This window comes from Aphelocoma coerulescens, chromosome 3, assembly GCF_041296385.1.
Source record: "Aphelocoma coerulescens isolate FSJ_1873_10779 chromosome 3, UR_Acoe_1.0, whole genome shotgun sequence".
Lineage (NCBI taxonomy): Eukaryota > Metazoa > Chordata > Aves > Passeriformes > Corvidae > Aphelocoma > Aphelocoma coerulescens.
In genome coordinates, this window is record NC_091016.1 from 33934656 (window position 1) to 33954648 (window position 19993).

General features: G+C 38.8%; 1 protein-coding gene across 4 annotated transcripts in view; it reads left to right on the forward strand.

Annotated features, from left to right (window-relative positions):
- Positions 1 to 19339, forward strand: part of SOCS5 (suppressor of cytokine signaling 5) — a 30919-nt gene extending 11580 nt beyond the window's left edge. For 2 of the 4 annotated variants that reach the window (XM_069009781.1, XM_069009778.1), the window contains exons 2-3: positions 12515 to 12606; positions 14976 to 19339. In XM_069009781.1, the coding sequence (XP_068865882.1) occupies positions 14988 to 16598 (1611 nt within the window). In that variant the 5' untranslated portion in view covers positions 12515 to 12606; positions 14976 to 14987 and the 3' untranslated portion in view covers positions 16599 to 19339. Of the gene's footprint in view, positions 1 to 8912; positions 10389 to 10905; positions 12607 to 14975 lie in introns of those variants that run through there. The other 2 variants (XM_069009780.1, XM_069009779.1) reach the window with 2 other exon arrangements.
- Positions 19340 to 19993: the final 654 nt, after the last annotated feature.

A 19993-nucleotide genomic window follows, 5' to 3' on the forward strand; every position in this document is an offset into this window, starting at 1 on the left:
TTACGAAAATCTTGTCCTTGTATATGCCCATGTTGCTTCACTTTCCCGTTTGCTCCCTTAGGATAGAGTATGCCATTGTATGAGATCAAGGCTGTGAAGTCTTCCAGTTGAGTCTGTCTCTGAGGCTTGCAAAAGTCACTCTTGATTTACCTTCAGATTTCTTCTGGAGAAAACAAGATGGCATAGAGTGTTAATGTTACCTGATGTCAATGAGTAAACAAGTAATTGGAATTTTTAGGAAGGAAGGTAGTATTATGTTTTATTTGTGTTTGCTGGCTCTGTCCTGTGCTGTCATTCACTGAAGCTGACATTGGTCATCACACAGATAACTCTGAGAGTGTCTAGCTGTTCACCCAGCAGTTTGCATAGTCAGAATGGACAATTTGAATGGTTTGATTTTGTATCATTGACAAAGCATCCTATTTTGTTATGCAGCTGTAAACTTCTGTAACAAAGAGCATTGCTGCTTAAGTGAAAATGGGAGTTCACACAAGTCTTTGTTCCCACTGATGTTCTTCCTTCATCTGTTTCTTCCACAGATAATAGGAAATGTTGGAAAAATTTTAAGAGATGATATGTTCAATAATTTATAACTTTCCTGATCTCTAATCTTCTGGACCAAAATACTTTATGCCTTTCCTTTGCCTTGAGTTTAATTTTGTTTAAAGCTTTTTGCTAAAATTCGTCATCTGTTTTCAGAAACAAAACTAGAATAATTGTGCCATTTTTTTATGTCAGTCTCTACTTTGAAATATTGTAGTGTACCTCTGAACTGGAACATCCACTTGAAATTTGTCAGTGGGCAGCCTCTGGCTGAGCAGTATTGTTTTAATTTTACATGAAAATCTGTCAAAATTGAGCCAATTCTCTTCTTGAAAATTTCTGATCTGGACATGGCAGTTTTTTGTTTTGTTTTGTTTTGTTTTTTGTGGGGTACCCTGGAGACTGTGTGCATTCTGTATGCTCAGCAGGATTTTTCTTTCAAGTACATTTCTGGACTGCAATAAGCTGTGCAGAGCATGGGAACCAGAACTGTCCCAAGTTAGTTGGGGGATTGAGGGGGGGGTCCTATGGCACAAAGCCAACTGGGAAATCTCTGAGACTGCCCTGACTTGTGTCAGCTCCAGAATCGTGCACTTGTTCCTCCTCCTTTCCTGTCCCATCAGCTCTACAGTATCTCCAGACTCCTACCAACACCAGTGTTTTGACTGTGACTTTGACTGTGTTAAGAATTTTTTTTCAGAGAAGTTGAGGGATCCATACTGGGCTAAAGCTTGGCCTCTTCTGTATCTGAACACATTTGTTACTTCTGGGCATAACAAGGATGTCACTCCTCACACTCATGTGTAACTGTGGTTGTAGGGAGGGTGCTCAGTCACTTCACACAAGCAGAGTGTATGCATTTGGTCAGGACTGGTTGCTGTGACAGCCAAAAAAAGCTCAATGTGGTTCTTCACAGACCTTCACAGATAGTCTCAAAAGACTACTGGGCTGATGAACCTAAAGGTATTTTTCTTTACGAGTTCCAAACTGGACCAAGTTCGGCTGAACTTTTTTAAGGTAGCAGAAGATACTCCACACGAAGGCTGCACTTCCTGAATTTATAAAATGAGGAGGTAGCTTTTTAAAGATGGCCAAAATGTAACTTTTTTTGACATTTTTCCTACAACGACTTAGACTTTGAAGAATATTTTAGGTCGCTACCCAGCCTATGAAATTCTGGCCAAATCAGAAAGCAATTGAATGTGTCTGATAATGGGAAGCATTAGGTGATAGTAGTAAATAAATTATTTTTTAAAAAGGGAAAAGAAAAAAAGGTATTTTCAGAAGCATGTTCCTCTTATGAGGGAAAGACTATGGGGCCAGCAAGTACACTGACTTTCTTTGCTGTTTTTGAGGTGGCTAGTTTAAACTTCAAGAAGGATGGCCTTGCCTGTTGACACAGTACAGCTGAAAGTTTCCTTTTTAAAATGCATTTCCCCTGTAGCAAAATCCATGTCAATTATGTAGCCACTTGCAGCTGTGTGAGAGAACTTTCCCTAAGTTTCATTGCTGTGCTTTCTCTGAACCAGCAGCAGAGCCCACTGTGGCAGGGTGAACTTCTGGGGAAATTGGTACCTGGTGGATCAGGTGTTTCTTTTCCATGTTCATTTAGTAGAGGAGCAAACAGACAGATTTTGCAGAAAGAATGTTCCAGTCTGGCTGCTTATCAGAACTCTTACAAAGATAAATAATTTTTCCTCAAGTCATGACAGATTTTAAGTTGTGTACAGGTTAATTTTGTATGTCTGTGTGCCACTGGTGCCAGTACAACCAGAAATTTGTAGCCTTGTGTACAGTCAAACATGAGACAGTGTTCTGGGGTTTTCCCTCCCTCCCTCCCCTTACCTCAGTGGCAGACTCCTGCCAGTCTGTAGCAGAAGAGTTTGAAATCTCTGAACTTGCACAACTGGTTTTAGTTATTCGGACCCTTCAGCTTTATACAATGGTTCAAAGGGTGCTCAAGCTGTGACTAATCATGAGTATCTTAAGAAAATTTCTTAGTTTTCATCTATTTTTGAATCTAGAATTTGGAATTCTCATTCTTGTGATCACCATGCATGTTTTTCTTCAGGAATTCCTGGCCACTGTGTGACAGTAGCTAGATGTGGAAACTGCCATGTCTCATAATGATGGGTTTTTTATTTTTAACATCAAGAATAAAATTCTTTTTTGTCATGGAGGACAATTAAGGATCACAACTTCCTGAAATCATTTATTGAACAGGTTGTTCCTGTGTCTTGAGAATGTTTATGAAAATACCAGAAAATGTCTGGTCTTTCAAGTAGCAGTTGAACCATCTTTTTCAAAAAATAAAGATGAATATTTCTTGTATTTTGATGTTTAAAGTTTTTCCTGTTAACAGTGTTACAGTTCCTGATCTGAAGGGTACAGTGTTTTTCTAGGTGAGTCTTAGTCTTGAAGCTAAATTTTTGATTTTTGCTTTACAATTATGACTTTGATTTAATCTTTCATTTAATAAAATATGCTTCTGGTTATAAAGACAGTGTGGATTAACATTAAGGAGTGGGTTTCACAGAAACGGCTAAACCTGTATTAACACCTCACTGCTACTGGTAGACATGGTTCTTTTCCCTTTCTCTCTTTGCATAAGACCCTGGAGATTCTCCTACCCCCATGCTATCACTGGTCTCTTCTGGCTTCTTTTTCCTGGTTGAAGTGCTGTTTGTCTGTCTGGTGCTTCCACCAATTAGCTTACGGTGAGAACGGAGGTCAGATGAGTGTTGGAACTGATGCAAAGGGATGGGAGGGAAGCAAGAATATCCCTTTTAATAGGAGCAAAACAGTGGTAGATTAGTTATCATGGACTATCTATTATCCTTGGGGTGCCCTTTCTGTGGCTAAATTCTGTTAATGAGAAAACCTGGAAAGAACTGTACTCTTCAATAGCTGCCCTCTGACAAGTTTATCACTCAGTAATCATTGATGTAGGTTTGCTCAATTTTATGTGGTGCTGCAGACTCTTCCTGCATGAAATGCAGCCTCTTAAGCCATTACAGAATCCCAGAATAGGTAAGGTTGGAAGGAAGGGTCTGCAGTGGATGATCTGGTCCAACCTCCCTGTTCAAGCAGGGTAAACCATTCATACAAATGAATCTCTGCTTTCATAGGGCAAAAGAGCATTACTGCTTTTATTAGTCTCATGCAGCTGGTAATACTGTTGTAAAGATTCCTTTTGCTAGTCTGTTCCTTTGCTGCATCTTCTTGGAGTTCCTGCAGCCTGTAACTTACATTCATCCCTATCAGATAGGAGCCCTTGGATACTAAGCAGCTTGCCAGTACGGAATGAGCTGGTGTGTAGGTGTTCAAGTGGTATCATAGGTTAGTGAGTTGTCTTTTTAGATAGGCCGTTTTCCTATTGATTAATGGAATGCCCATTAGCTAACCAGTGGATTAGTGATTCATGACTAGGTCTTGCTGCAACAATCTTTAGTGATAACTGGAGTCAGCTTTTGGATTGGATAGATGACTTCAAAAGACAAAGCATTTATATATTTTATTTTCAGAAGAATTTAGGAGCTAACCAAATACATATATTTTTCTTAGAGAATTCTCATCCTGTGAGGGCTTACTTATTTAACATGCACAGGTGCTTCTTTGCTAGAATAAGCATTTCATTCAAATAGTTTTTATTTAACTGGTTGCTTTATGTAAAACCAAGAAGAAAGATGTAGCCACATCTTGACAATCCTGCTGTCCTATTTCATCCTACTATGCAGTAGAGTCTAGCTCCTTAAAGATAAGATAGTAGTGAAAAAATCTAGTTAGCACCTCAGTTGTAGTGGACTGAGGCAATTCATGCTCTTAAGAGGAAAGACCTGATTTTCTTATCAGTGATTGGTCAGTCTCTGTAATGCATGTCCTCTGCATATAGTCATAGTCTTACATTTCTGACCGTGAAAGGTTAGATTGTTCTACTTGACTTTATGGTACACCTTGATCCTGTCTTTTGAATCATGGGCATTCCTGTTTTGCATGGCACAAGGGGAAATGTGGTGTAGGTGGGGTTTTTTTGTTTGTTTGTTTGTCTTGGTTTGGTTTTGGGGTGGGGTTTTTTGATTGGGTGTTTCTGTTTAGTTTTGTTGGGTTTTTTAAAAAAACACTGAGTCATGAAGCTCATGAGTAGAGACCAAGAGAGCCTCTAGATTTACTCATTAGTAGTCTTTGAATATAAATGGAGAGCAGGTATTGTAAAGGGCTGGATCCTTTGCTGTCAGGCAGAGAAACATTATTTTGCTATTGCTGGAGCAGTAACTAAACACAGTAGCTTATAATCTTGCTACGCTGAGGATTTTCCTTTTTAAATATCGCTGATGGATCATTGTATTGGTACAATGATATTGTATTAATATCATTAGCAGTTAAAGGAATGTTACAATCGTTTCTATGGTGTGTCCAGCCAGGAGCAGAGTGGCACACTCTGTGGCTCTCGGGGTGAGTTTATTCTACTGATAGCAGTGGTTTAACTAGCAAGTGGTTCCATTGCAATTTTTTGTTCCCCCAAGCACCAAAATTTGGCATTATTGCTTATTGATTGAAGTGTCTTTCATACTGAGACTATGTACAAGTACACTTCCAAATTTCCAGAGTTTTAAGATATGGAAACGTTTGTGCTGCTCTGCATTGTTAGAATTCTTGACTAGCAAGCTAAAACGCCCAAAATGTGAAACTTGGCAGAGGCATAGTCAATGTATTTGCTGAGCAATTTGCTTTGAAGAAATTTACTTCTGACTTTTTATCTTGCACAAAAAAAAAAAATCTGATGTATGTTGATGTTATATATTTTATATATATCAATTTTTGTGTATGTTTATATATAATTAGACATTTGTTGGTTCAATAATGCAAATTCAGTTAAACATACTAAGGGATTTTTTTTTTTTTTGTCCCTTACTCTTAAGAAAGATCTCCCTACCTCAGGGGCTGAACCTGCAAGGCTAATGCTTTAAGTTTTTTTTAACTTGAGTTTTAATAGTGTGAAAAAAGCGAGGGCAGAATTTCAGAAAGCTTCACATTCACTGGTCATGACTCTTAGCAGAGGTCAAAATATGTTTAAATTTTTTTAACTTTTCTGGAAATCCCACTTAAAATTCCACATGCATCCTACTTCTAGCTAGTTTCCAGAATGTTGGGGATTTTTAAGCCTTTTTAATTATTATTACTTTCTTTAAAGATGCACTATAATTTTCTATGTTCATAAGTTTTCATTGCACATGCTTTATGTGTTCAATGTACAGAATATCCAGAGCAGTCTTCGTTTTGATTTTCTGGCATATTAGTCCATAATTTTAAAGTTACAGTAACACCTTCAAGTGAATTTTTGGTGGCATTAGAAAACCAAAATTTCAATTCCACAATTTAGTGATGGTGTTGATGTTGCAGTTGGCTGTGCTGCAGTGTGACCCTGCACAGCAAAGGCTTGGTGGGTGCTCAGTGGCAGAACTTGCAGCTACAGAACCACAAAGCACAGGTTTCCTTCAGCTGGGAAGTTGTAGAGAAATGTTTGTAATAGCTCTAACTGGGTATAGTGTAGGATAAAGTTGCCTGTGGATTGAAGTGAAAACATGAAACAGGCTAGACCTACTGGCAGCCTTCCAGCTGCTTCTCCTTCTTCCTTGCAGGGTTTATGTTCTTTTACCTTCCCCAGGCCCAGCCTGGGGAACCAGGTGCTTGCTGCCAATTAGTCTTGTCAAGACAGCCCAGAGCTTCTCTTGACAAGCCTGACTGCTGACAGCAGCTGTGGGGTAGTCTTAGGCAGGATTTTAACTCCTTGCTTGCCAAATGCTTCGCAGGTTAAATCTCCTGGTCTCATTCTGCAGTTATTCAAATAGGCTTCTATTTTATGAAAGTATATTCTATACAGAAGCTGATATAAGATTTCAGTGATGCTGTAGTGATAGAGTTTACTTGCCAAACATCTGGCATGAAAGAAGGTGAGTTGGGAGTTAAGTCATTATGAAGGTCACTTTATAAGTTTATGGATGTTATTAGAACTGTCCATCTCAGGCCACCTTCTACTTGCTGTACAGCATATCTGTAGCTGGCTGACAGCCTAGTCTGTTACTCTTCTCAATTGTTATGGTTCTAGAAACTTGAACTTTTGGGTCCATTTCACTTAACTTTGAGAGAAGGGCTGCTTTATTTTATTTTTCTTGCTAATTGCATGAGTAATGGTAATGGTTTTTTCTATGTGGTCGCCACTGTAGATACATCACTAGAGAAAGACAAGTACAACTTCGGTTTTATCAGTTGGTAGGGGGTGGCAGGTAGCTAGTTTGTGTTGGAGAATATGGTCTTTTGCTTGGTCAGGTTAAAAGGACACATGGGAAGTGTCTGAGTGCATGAGAAAAGCTCTGTGTACAGGAAGTGCCTGTAAGCTGATGGGGGGCACAGGTACAGTGGTGAGGGAGAGTTATTAGACAGGCTGTTGAGGTTTTGAAAAATGTAGTGAGAAGAAATAAAGCTGCTAAACCAGTATAAATTGATCCCAGAACAGAAGAAATGTGTTTGGAAAACAGGCCATTTGCAATTGAATGAAATGCTCTGTTTACAAAATATATTAAATTGGATGTTTTTACTGAGCTAGTCAAGGATGTGGGATGTGATTTGACTCATCTTTTCAACTTTGCTTCCAATTTCCTTTGCTTTTAGTGAGGCACAGCTATTAAGGTATGCTTTTTCTTAACTCAGAGCTCCCAAGAATTACATACAAATAACCATTGGATCACTCTTTGTATCAATTTGAGACCTATTTATATTTTAGAACTTTATACAGGAAGATATGCTTCATTAGTGTTCTTAGAAGTAGAAACAAATTCTTCTCTGCTAAGGGAGAGCTCCATAACTTTTCTCAGAGTACTTATGGCTTTTGCAGAGGTCATCAAGAGGGCTGCTGTACTTAACTTGAACACTGACTGGAACCATTTATTCTGTCCACATGAATTTTAAAAAGGTGTAGTGGCAGCTTCTGTGTGAGAAGAGTTAAACATAGCAATATGCAAAACATTACACTAGGTCACCTGAAGTTCTCTTGCATAGCGGGTACTTTACCTTGCTAACTTAATGCTTGTTCTTTTGTTTTTTCAAATGTTAAGGTGAAATTGGCTTGCCTGCTTGGGGTGTATGGAGGTAGTTTAAAGGAAAGTGCTTCCATTTAATGTTGCTTGTGTGGCTTTACATGTTACAATGAGTGGCCACCATCAGGATATTGCCTAAATGATTTGAGGGTTTCTTGACTTGGAATTAATGTGCACCATTGTCTTGAATTTGCAGTTTCTAGCATAGAGATCTACCACTATGTGGAGTTCTTGGTAAATCTGTAGAGTGTTATTTCTGTTTTAATATCTGAAACTCATGTTTGCTCTGGTTCTTGCATAATTAGAAATACTAGCTTTGTTCATGATGGTTGTGTTATTACCTACTAGACTTGTGTAATTAGAGGGAAAGGAGTATTTAAAAAACAGTTGTCTTCAGTTTTGGTTCAGTGCCATTACTTTGTTTGTCCATTGATGGCTTGTCTGCTTCAGGGATTTTAGATTTTCTGAACAGAAAAGAAATGGGTAGAACTGTACAGTACTTTTCAATCCGGGGTGAGCACATACAGTCCCAAAATTGTCCTTTTAGAAACCCAAAGCCTAGTAAGAGGCTTGCGAGAATGTTCCCACTGTTCAAAATCTTGGAGCAGTACTTTTGAACGGAAGTTACCAATGTGTAGCTGCTTGGAAAGAAACTGGCAGAACATCAGCTGTCCAGGCTAAGACTGCTCTTTGGTCATTGTGAATCTGCACCAAGGAGGGGGAGGCGTTTACTTCTTACTCCAGGTTGGAACAATGGCAAAATATCATTATTTTACTTTACCTTGACAGTTGGCCAGCTTAAGTCCCTGAAACTCGCAGCTTTCCTTGTGTTTTAGCAGAATGCATCAAGCCAACTCAGAATTTTATTGTAAAGGTTTTCTTTCAGTGGCTGAACTTTGCATGCAAATGTTCAAAGTAGCATCTTGAGTAGAGTCCTAATCTCTTTCTTTGCAGCCAGAGCCCCGCAGCTGGTAAATCTCCATTTGAAGCCTATATATATTACTCTTCAAAGTAGCCATCCAAGGACCTAATAACTTCAGCAGAACTAACCAGTGCTGCTGTGGAAGGAAGCAGTCTTGCCCTGGCTGCTGCTTCCTCCCTCCTCATCTGCTCCTCCCATGTGTTAACTTGAATGTTTATAGAGAAGTCATAAACCAGATGGAGTAAATGACTGAGACTTTTTCTGAGAATTCATTTTAGTCTGGATCAGTTCCTTGAGCTGGTTGACTGAGCAGCCATATGGTGTACAGACCACCTCCTGCACCAGCACAGGTGGCCAGGAAGAGGCTGACGCCATTTCTTTTGGTTGCAGTGAGTGCTGACTTAGGCCAATTCTGTGTGGTGTTGGAATTGCAGCTCAGTATCCTTTACTTCTTTTCCGGCAGGTTTGAGTTTTGGTTTGGGGATTAAAACCTTCATATTCATCTTCCTACACAACTGCACTTCCAGTTTATCAAAGCCCAATAGGAAAAAAACAGTAGTACTTTATCCTAATAAGGCTTTCATGAGCACTTGAGACACTTGGCCCCTTTACCTTGTTAAGTTAAAAAAAATAGCAGGCACCTTTTCCTTCCAGGCCTCTAAATCAGCTCTTTGAGCTGTCTGCAGTGAGCATATTTTTGTGTGTGTAGAAAAATGCATGGTTCCACTCGAGCCAACACATTCCTTGTTTTTCAAGAAACGTTATCTCTAGTATTATAGTAGTAGTTCATTATTTCTGGAATATGCATTGGCAGGGAGGAAATTGCTTTGTAATCCTTGGTATTGCCCTCCTTCCTCAAGTGTGTTGCTTCAGACGTAGGGCTTGGCCAGCCTTACTCACTTGGGATAAGGTTGGGGAGTGTTGATGGGACCAGCTCCCTCAGTGCATCCCCACAGCAGGAGCCTGTAGCGAGCGCTGGCAGTGTGCAGATAGGGCGGTGACCTCTCCAGCAAGCATCCCTTAATGGAAACAAATGTCTTTAATAAGTCTCTTGTCACTGCTAAGCAAATCATTTTAAGGACTGATACAGAGTTTCCCTCCAGTCTTGTACCTCTGTGGTCCATGGGGGCATGCACCAGTGTCATGGAAGGTGGCAGCTGGTTTAGCTGTGCCAGCTCCCGCTAGCATTGAACTAAACAGTGTGCAAGGAGCAGGGAGACTCCGATTTCTCTCCCTCTCCTCTTTTCCTTCTCCTGTCAGGTTACTGGATTTTGACTTGTAAGAATTGTCTTGTTTTGTATTCCTTCAATGTTTTGACCTTGTTATCTTTCAATGTTTTGAAGCTATCATCTTACAAAAAAATCAAAACAAATCATCTTGTAGGTTTTTGGTTTTGAACCCGTTCTGTAAGGTATTATACTTTGTGCAGTGTATCATCCTTGTGAAGATGATGCATTGTTAGGAGTTAATACTTTGAATATAATAAACCATACTGAGTAATTTTTCAATTGGGTGAATTGTGAGAGTGAATTGTGCTCTTTCAGACAGAGCACAGCCTTGATGAATAGTCGTCCTACGAAGTCACAGGCAGAAAACTGGCTAGAACTTGTAACATTTCTGGAAAGAGTGGTCTGAGTTTTCACAGTAATCTGTTAATGTGTGGTACTTTAAAACTACGAATAGGTTGTAACTGTAGCTTTATTGTGTTGCTCAAAATTTCTTTGTTGTCTCATCATTTGTGCACTCAGAATACTTGAAGGCTACACTCCTGCAAACTTCAAGCCTTTGAATGTCTCTAAATTTACTGCAAATGGGAGTATAGCACTAAGGTACTACTGCTCATTGCTTCTGTAATCCCTGTAGAATGCTTATTATCTGTTATTTTTAAGATCATTTATGCCAGTTCAAAGTAGATAGAAATAATTTTTAGTTGAAAAGAGATTGTGTTGAGAACATCAGTAGAACTTCTATTTTTCGTAGAAAAATAATTGGGTTTTTTTTTCTTAGAAAATCTACAAATGGTTTAATTCATTTTGTGGATTTTGATGGAATGAAATTGATTTCCTGTTTAGGCTAGAATAACCACTGGCGGTGCTCCTTTGTGAAACTGGGATGGCTTTAGAACCAGTTCAGAAACAATTTTTATTTTGTCAAGCTTAGTGCTGCCACAAGAAATCTGTGAAACCACACATCTGTTGCACATTGAATTAAACTAATTTAAAATCACTAGGTTGAATTTTAAATACTTTACCAGTGACTCAAGTTTTATTCTAACACAAGTCTGAGATGTTTAACTGAGACAATTTGCCCAAATTCAAGAAACTGTTTTCCATTGGGGAAAGCTGCTTCCCAAAGAGACTCCCTCCTGGAGCCACCTGGCAGTTTGTCCAACAGACCATGTCAGCTGGCTGGCAACGGTGATGTGATAGGTGGTGCATTGACTGCTTGTGTTTCTGAGCAGAACTGAGAAGAAGAGTGATACATCAAGCTAATACCATTAAGCATGACACTTCAGGATAAGCATCCATGTGAGATTTTTGTATTTTTAATGAGATAAAATGGTTAGCATGCAGCCCCTTTGCCACCTGTGCCCAGTAAAACAGCATCACTGGTTTTGTTTGGAATGAAGAGAGACTTCAGAGGGCTGAAGGAGCTAATGTTTCAAGTAAGGTTTCGTTTAAAGTTGGATGGCCCTTATTCTAGCAACTTTACCTTGTGTTTGTGCTGTTAAGGCCTTGCACTGAACCAATTCTAGTAGGTTTGACTGTCTTGCGTTTGTAGGCTTGCTAGGAACATAATGCAGAACAAAAGAAATGAGAGTAAATGTTACAGTTGCAGAGGAACTGTTCTTGTGCTTTGATCTTCGTTTGGTATAAATACTTTGTACTTGTCACTCTGTTGCTCTCTGAAAAGGTTACTTTTATGGAATCTCAATAGCAGTAGTGAGGCCTAACTTTAAAAATGTTCCAGCAATTTTAGTGCTTCCAGAGGTGAATGGAAACTGGTAATGCTTGTACTTTTCTGTCGTTGCTCTGGAGTTTCTACCTAGGTATATTAACTTTTAATATTCACCTAGTGATTGCTCAACCCTGTAGCTTTTCATTGAAGTACATGCGCATCACATTTCAGTATTTTTCTTTCTGTTCTGTATGTAAAGCTTTAATGTAAATTCCCAATGTTTTCTGTTAACTCTTACTGCTTTCCTGGGCTTGGTTCTAGCATGGAGAAGCAAATTATTCTCCTCTGTTCTGTTACTGTTAGATTTCTGACAGTGGTGTGAGCATGTTAAATCCCTCAACTCCTCTTGGATTTCTGAAAAACAATGATGATTATTTTAGGGAAGTGCTGACCTACTGTTTTAATAAAGAACTTGTCTTATATTCCACTTTCCCATTTTTAGAACCGTGGTTCATATTGCTCTTGCTTCACAATCATTTAACATCCTTGTGGAGAGTACAGCAGTTGCTTACCTGGAAAAGTAAGATTAGAAAAGTGTGTATTTTTAGCTGCCTTTTGATTTGATGTAGCAGCTGGAAACAAGGAGGAGAGACAGTATGTGGTGATCTGACAGCACTGCCAACCACAACTTGGGAACCACTGTTTTGGACTTGAGACCAAACTGTGGAGAAACCATTTTGTAGGCCTGATTATGCCCATTGTGCCTGGCACTTCAATGATCCAGATACTGTGGCTTTGTTTTTAGTTGTCAAAAGTTTTATTTCAGAGTCCTCCCCATGAGTGTACTTGACAAATGCTGTTAATGTATAAAAAAATGTTCTGTGAAGCTTTTTGTTTATGCTAATATGCATTAAAAAAATATAATGAGCAGGCAGTTCCATGCATACATTTCAGAAATAAATAGTAAAATATCCCTTTGATGTCAGTGACTAACGGTAAATGTCTACATGAAAAAATATTCTAACTATTAACAAAATTTCTGCTTTTCCCTTTGTAGTAATCATGTCCACAACTCAAAGAAGGAATCTAGCAAGTTCATGTTGAGGTATATTCCCAAGACAAGACACAGTGACTCATTTGCTTTTCTGGGTAAGAAAGGTATCTTTATTCTCTTGAGTGTGACAAAAAGTACTTAACCTTTTAAATTTAACTTTTGAAAAGTACAGTCTGTCAAGCCAGTGTGGTGGGGGGTTTGTGGGTGGAGTGTTTTGTTGGTTTTTATTTTTATTTGTTCTTGAAGCTTTCTGGGCACGTGTAGAGAACTTTCCACTTGTCTAACAGTCTTAAGACATTTTAGACTAGTAGTGCAAAGGAAGAGCAATTTCAGAATAAGAGACACTGCTGAACAGCATAGGATTGTTTGGTTAGAAATGTAATTCCGGTTCATTGAAACAAAAATGTGTACCTTTTCTAGCCTGACTTGCCAAAGGACTGGAGTTTATATAATCTCTCATTCCCAAGAATTTTAAACATCTCTCTGACTAGGAAGAGAATAAAAAACTTACAACTTGAGACAAAGGTGTAGAAGTCCACCTTATATATATTGTGTTGACAGGCTGGCAGCTAGCAAACATGTGCTCCCTCATGGTCAGCATGGATATTCTGAGACACCACAAACAGCTATGATCATTGCAATGACATGATACGTGTTGGATGCTTCCTGCAGATCTGTATGTGGCCTGACTTTAGTAGTTCTGGTGCTACTAGAATTTCTCCAGCTTGATCCAGACAACTCCAGAAGGAAAAACAATTTTAAGATTTTTTTATTTTAATCAGGAAGACATTCCTTGCTCATTTGTTTACGATCTTTACATATACATGGAACTCTATAGCATCTTCTGTGTGTAACATTGCTCTGCAAGTGTCTCCCTCCTTAGTAACTACTTGGGTGCTGTGCAGATTGTCTGTGGTGTAGGTTAACTTGTACCAGTAACCTCCAGAGGCTGTGAGGGCCTGATTTCCCCCTTCTCCCCACCTCCCTCATCCACACCCAGTTCTTAAGGTCTTATTTAGTGCAGTTGGATGTAGATACTTGGCTCGTTGGGTTTGCTGGATCATCTGATGACAGAGTGAGAAAGAAAGCTTTTGTTTTCTGTTTCTATCAGTCAGGTGTTACACATTCATTCTCTTGCATGTTTCTCAGGTAAACTGTGCCTCTGACTCTTGCCCACTCTCAGAGGATTCTGCTATAAGGTCGTGGGCTTACAGGTGTGCTCCTGTCTTAAGGACTTGTAGGCTGGATCACCAGAGTATTGCTTACTTGTTTATTGTCCACTTTGTCATGAGCCTCAGTGCTTCAGCTTCTTCTCCAGTTATGAATGGAAAAGAAATGCAGCAACAGAGGAATGTTGCTTCAAAATATGTTTCCAAAGAACAGAGCAGTTTCCATGAAGAGTTAAATTAGATAAGATGACGTATTTTAGTATTTTCAGTTTAGCACTTCTCTCAGAACTTAATTAGATCTAATTTAGCTTGGCACTGCCTGACTTTTTTTAGTACAGAATTAGCCTGTTTCTCTCTGTCCTAGGGCAGTCCTGTAATTTTGGCAGTCTTGTTCCAATTATCAAACTCAGTTTCTAAAGATGCAGTTTCAGAATACACACTGCTAATGTTTTTATCTTTTTACTGTATCTTCATGATTCACTGTCATCGTGTTTCTGCTGTGGAGCTGCTTTCTTTTTAAGTGTTCTTACTAAAGATAGAAAAGCTCCTTGGGCTCTTTCATTCTTTTATATCTTAAGTAATAAAGCCAGACCGTTGGTTGGTGGGGTTTTTTTCAGCTGTTTCATATGGCTTATATTAATGTATCAGAGACTTTATAATTCTAAAATTGTCTTTTGATGATTGTCTCATCTAATAGTGATGAATGCCTTTTTCCCCCCTAAATTTCTATTCTTGTGCTAATTCTTTTAATCTTGCAAAGTTATATCTTGGAATTTATCTGGCCTGCAGCTGGAACTTTTGCTTTTTCATGGTGTATCTGGACATTTGCATTGCACTTGCTGGATTTTACTAACTGCTCTTGTAGTTAAGAGTGACTCGAACAGTTCTTATTCAGGATTTGTTTTACTGCTGCTTATTGGAAGCTTATCAGGGAGTCATACCTTACATATGACTTAAAAATTCTTCCTAAAATGAAGAATTTTAGACTATGTGTTTCCATCAAATATAACTATGCAGACCTACCTACGTGCCTAAAGAAAAATGGGTGGGCCTGTTTGTAAATGAAATATTTATAATTCCCGAAACACTTTCTTCATGGTGATTTTTCTAAATATCAAAAAGGTGTGATGCATCTTGCTTCCACATAACCCTACAAAGACTAGGGCACTTGTTAAAATGTATTGCATTCAGTTAATAGTCATCTTGGGTCTGTAACTTAATTGATAACTGAAGATGTATCCTCATGTTTTTAAACTATATTTTTATTTTAATATTTCTTCTCCTCTTGAATTTAGATAACATAATCCATGGATAAAGTGGGAAAGATGTGGAACAATTTCAAATACAGGTGCCAGAATCTCTTTAGTCATGAGGGTGGAAGCCAAAATGAGAATATAGTTGTGAACTCCAGTAATTGCTCATCTGGTAAAGAGAAAGCTATCCAGATAACTGACTTGGCTCAGCAACAACCCAGCAGCCCTTTGAGAGAAAACATTGCTTTGCAATTAGGCTTAAGTCCTTCAAAGAATACAGCAAGGCGGAACCAAAACTGTGTCACAGAAATTCCTCAGATTGTTGAAATAAGCATTGAGAAAGAGAATGATTCGTGTGTCACCACGGGAGCCAGGCTTGCTCGAAGGGACTCTTATTCTCGGCATGCTCCTTGGGGTGGGAAGAAGAAGCATTCCTGCTCTACCAAAACACAGAGCTCCTTGGATACTGAAAAAAGATTTGGTAGAACACGAAGTGGTTTGCAGAGGAGGGAGAGAAGGTATGGGGTGAGCTCAGTCCATGACATGGATGCGGTATCCAGCAGGACAGTAGGCAGCCGTTCTCTACGACAGCGTCTCCAAGATACTGTTGGGCTGTGCTTTCCCATGAGAACTTACAGCAAACAGTCCAAACCTCTATTTTCTAACAAAAGAAAGATCCATCTCTCTGAACTAATGCTTGAGAAATGCCCTTTCCCTGCAGGCTCAGATCTGGCTCAGAAGTGGCATCTGATTAAACAACACACGGCGCCTGTGAGCCCTCATTCAACTTTCTTTGACACGTTTGATCCTTCCTTGGTTTCCACAGAAGATGAAGAAGACAGGCTGAGAGAGAGACGTAGACTTAGTATTGAAGAAGGGGTTGACCCCCCTCCCAATGCCCAAATACACACTTTTGAAGCTACAGCACAGGTAAATCCATTGTATAAACTGGGACCAAAGTTAGCCCCTGGTATGACTGAGCTGACTGGGGACAAAACCATAACACCTCCAGGGAGCTGCGACTCCGAAGAGGACACAACAACGCTTTGCCTGCAGTCGCGCCGGCAGAAGCAGCGTCAGATGTCGGGAGAGAGCCATGGCCATATCAGCAGGCAGGGGGCTTGGAAAGTGCATACTCAGATCGATTACATCCACTGCCTCGTGCCAGACTTGCTCCAGATCACAGGGAACCCGTGTTACTGGGGCGTCATGGACCGCTACGAAGCAGAAGCACTTCTGGAGGGTAAGCCCGAAGGCACTTTTTTGCTCAGGGATTCTGCGCAGGAGGACTACCTCTTCTCGGTGAGCTTCCGCCGCTACAACCGCTCGCTGCACGCACGCATTGAGCAGTGGAACCACAACTTCAGCTTTGATGCCCATGACCCCTGTGTGTTTCACTCCTCCACCGTTACAGGGCTCCTGGAACACTACAAAGACCCCAGCTCTTGCATGTTCTTTGAACCGTTGCTTACTGTATCTCTGAACAGGACCTTCCCCTTTAGTCTGCAGTATATCTGCCGGGCAGTAATCTGCAGGTGCACTACGTATGATGGAATTGATGACCTTCCTCTACCCTCCATGTTGCAAGACTTTCTAAAGGAGTATCACTATAAACAAAAAGTCAGGGTGCGATGGCTGGAGCGGGAACCTATTAAAACAAAGTAAATGGAAATCAAAATAAGCTTCTGGAACATGCTTTTTTTTTTGTGTATTACAGTTTAACTGCAGCAAGCGCACCAACGACGTCTGGCTTTTCTGCAATATCCTATTTAAGCTGAGTGTTAGTATCCTGTCAGATGCTGCCTGCTGTTAATCAAACTAAGTTGTGATGCCTCTTGGAAACAATAAGCAGACACAATTCTGCACGTTTTTCATTAAGGCCTAATGAAAATATTTTTGCTAATTTCTAAATACTTTGTTTCCCTTTTATAGCTGTAGTAATTGGGTGAAGAAACTATGAGGCATTTCCCATGGGGCATTCATGTAATGCTAATAAAGAAAGGCTTTATCAGAAGAGCATTTTTGCTAATATTTGAAGTATTTTTTTAAAATTCTCTTCTTGAAAACTTTACTCAAATTAATAATTTAGCTCACAAACAGGTTTCCAAATACTAGGGAATATTTTCTTTTACTGAAGAGCAGTTCGTTAGAAGCAGTCCATTAAGAGTTAATGGTGCTTTGATGCTAACAGATGAATCATGCTTTTCACAGTGTATAAGGTTTCCTAACCATTAAGACTTGAATATGCCTGCTCAGTACTGTAATTCTGTTACAAACACTTGGAGATTTAAGTGGCATTGTTAGCAAAAGTAATACTGTCTGAGTCAATTAAAAATACCTTCCAGTGTGAATTGCTGCTTCTGTGGCAGGACACAGAATTAGATTATTGCCATGAAACATAAGGTTGTGGGTTTTTCCAAAACAGATTTTGGTGGCCTGACTGCTAGTAACTTACAATGGAAGGTAATAGTAGCAAGAAATGTTTTATTATTTAAAAGTTGTCTGATATTTTTATGGAGAACATGACAAGTGGTTGAATTATTATAATCAGAGTACAAAATCTGACATATCCAAAACAAATGTCAGGTTTCAAAGGTACTGTTACACTTTATTTGTAAATACCTTTCCATCTGCGCTTTTAAAAATGTTTTTAAGTAATATGCACTGATGATAGTTTCAACAGATTATTTAGAAACAAGATTCTAACTTCTGTTTGCTTATTTAATTGGAGATGGAACTTAAAGTAGTTCTGTCTTAGATATTTTGCACTAAAATTTTGTTGGAATGCCCTGACCCCTGTTTAATGTTTTGTACCGATTCTGAGTGCTCCCTAGTTTCTTTACCAGCTGCTACAGTGTGTTATTTCTTACTTCTCTACGGCAGTGACCTGTGCGAGGTAGGAAACATTTTGGCTGCAAGTACAATAAACGTTATTCTTGTATGCTACACTAACCCTTCTATTGATGTATTTTTCTGCTTGCTGTGCCTTGTTCTGGCTTTTTGTGCTAATAAAGTACAGTATGTTCAGTGTTATACTTGTATATCTGCTCTGTTTTTATATATTCACGTAACTTGTAGCAGTTAATTGAATTTTTAATAGGCTTTTCTTAGGATCTAGGATAGGTAATGCACAAGTACTGTGCAGTTGAGTATTAGTTGGTCAGCACACCATATTCCTGGTTTTTGTTACAGCAACTTGACAGTGTACACCATTGAATAATGTTTCTGTAGTCACTGCAAAGTAATGGACTTGTCTGCAGGCATAGAGCATTTTACAGGTTTTTGTAATGCAAAGGATAAACATTAAGCAAAAAGTGTTCTAAAATATTATTTATCCCCTGTAATGGTTGCTGAAGGTGTTTCAGCTTGTTATATAGGTAACTGCTAAGGTTAATATTTTGATACTCCCCACTGAGCAAGGAATGCTTATTCCTGTAAATTGACAGTACAGCAGCGGCATTTGTTCACTTTTAGGCTATTTTAATAAATAGGTGTACACACAAGCTGGCCAAATGTCCTGTTTTTACCAAAGAATACTGTCAATTTATGTTGGGGTATTTTTTTAGTTAAAAAAAAAAAAAAACTCAAGAGTGGAGAGGTGCAATTTTTGTTCTATCAAATATTTATCCCAAGCTGTGATAAACCAAAGTATTTGACAACTTCATCTGAACCTAAGTAATGTACATTTATGTTGGTAGAGCCTAAAGCTTTTTACATCAATGGTGTCGTCATTATTCCTGAACTCACAATGCACCTGAAGAGGAATGATTTAAGTAATTTTGTAATGACTGGAACAGCACTACATAAAAGCTCGTACTGCGCGGGGTTAATCTGAAGCACCCAGAAAGCACTTTAAAACATGTTTATATGCTTGTGGAAAGTTTGTGATCCCGTTATGCATTCTTTGTAGTAGATTATCTTCTTTCATGTGTTAAAAGACTTCAACTGTTAAAATGGAACTTTGTTTAGAATATGTAAATACTAAGTTTATGTAATTCTGTGTACAACTGTGCTAATGGTCCCTTTAAGTTTTGAATTGTGTGTGTGTCATTGGATATGCAACTCTTGGTTTAAAATCTGCTCTAAGCATAAAAAGAGGAAAAAGTCACCAGCATGAAATTGCACCTAAGTGTACCTTCACTGTGTTGTTCTCGCTGTTCCCTCAGTCAGATCTGAATGCCAGATGAGTTTACTAAATTCTTGCTTTCAATATTAGTGTCATACAGTCAGCCTGCAACCAAGTTTTGTCCCAGTGTAGGGACCTGTTTTTCGTTTACACCCGTTGCAGTTGCTTGTCATGAACTAGCTGTGACATTGTCAATGTGGTCAGGAATACACATTCATCTAATTTTTTATCATGTGGTGGAATCTTTGGGAAAAAAAAAAATAAAAACCCCAAACCCTTATCTCAGAAAGTTTGCTCTTGCATTTGTGTACATAGTCTTTATGGAGAGATTTCCTCCCTTAAAACACACAAAAAAGGAATGATCTATTTCTCTACAACTTTTTTTAAAGCTCTGCTTCACTGAAATATACAGAATAATTTGCTAGTGTGGTTATGCTAAAATGAATCACTTTTTAAATTATGGTGGACTTGAGCGTTGACTACTCCAGTTGCGGTGTATTTCTTAATGAATATATTTTCAGTTCTAAAGGCATTAAAATGCTAGTATGTGGAGAACACAAATAGTTGATTTCTCGTTTGTGTTCCACATTCTGGTTTTGTTTAGAAAATCTTACACATGTCTTAAAGAGGTGCACAAACCACAGATTTGTTTTTTGAATTTAACAGTAGGATTCAATGTAAAAAGGTACACTTGTATTATTCCAGTCTAATTTGGTTATGTGACAGATGAGTTTTTGAGCCTTGGTCTTGTCAAGTGTTCTTTTGAGGTGATTCTCATTTCTGCAGAAAGAGCTATAGAAAGGGCTTACTCCATAGGAGGGTTCTGTGAGGAATCTTAAGGTATTTTATATCCCCTGGAATTGAAGAACAGAAAATATACTATATTTTAGTGTACAGGAGGGTCTATGAATTTAGGATCTTTTATCAACTTTAT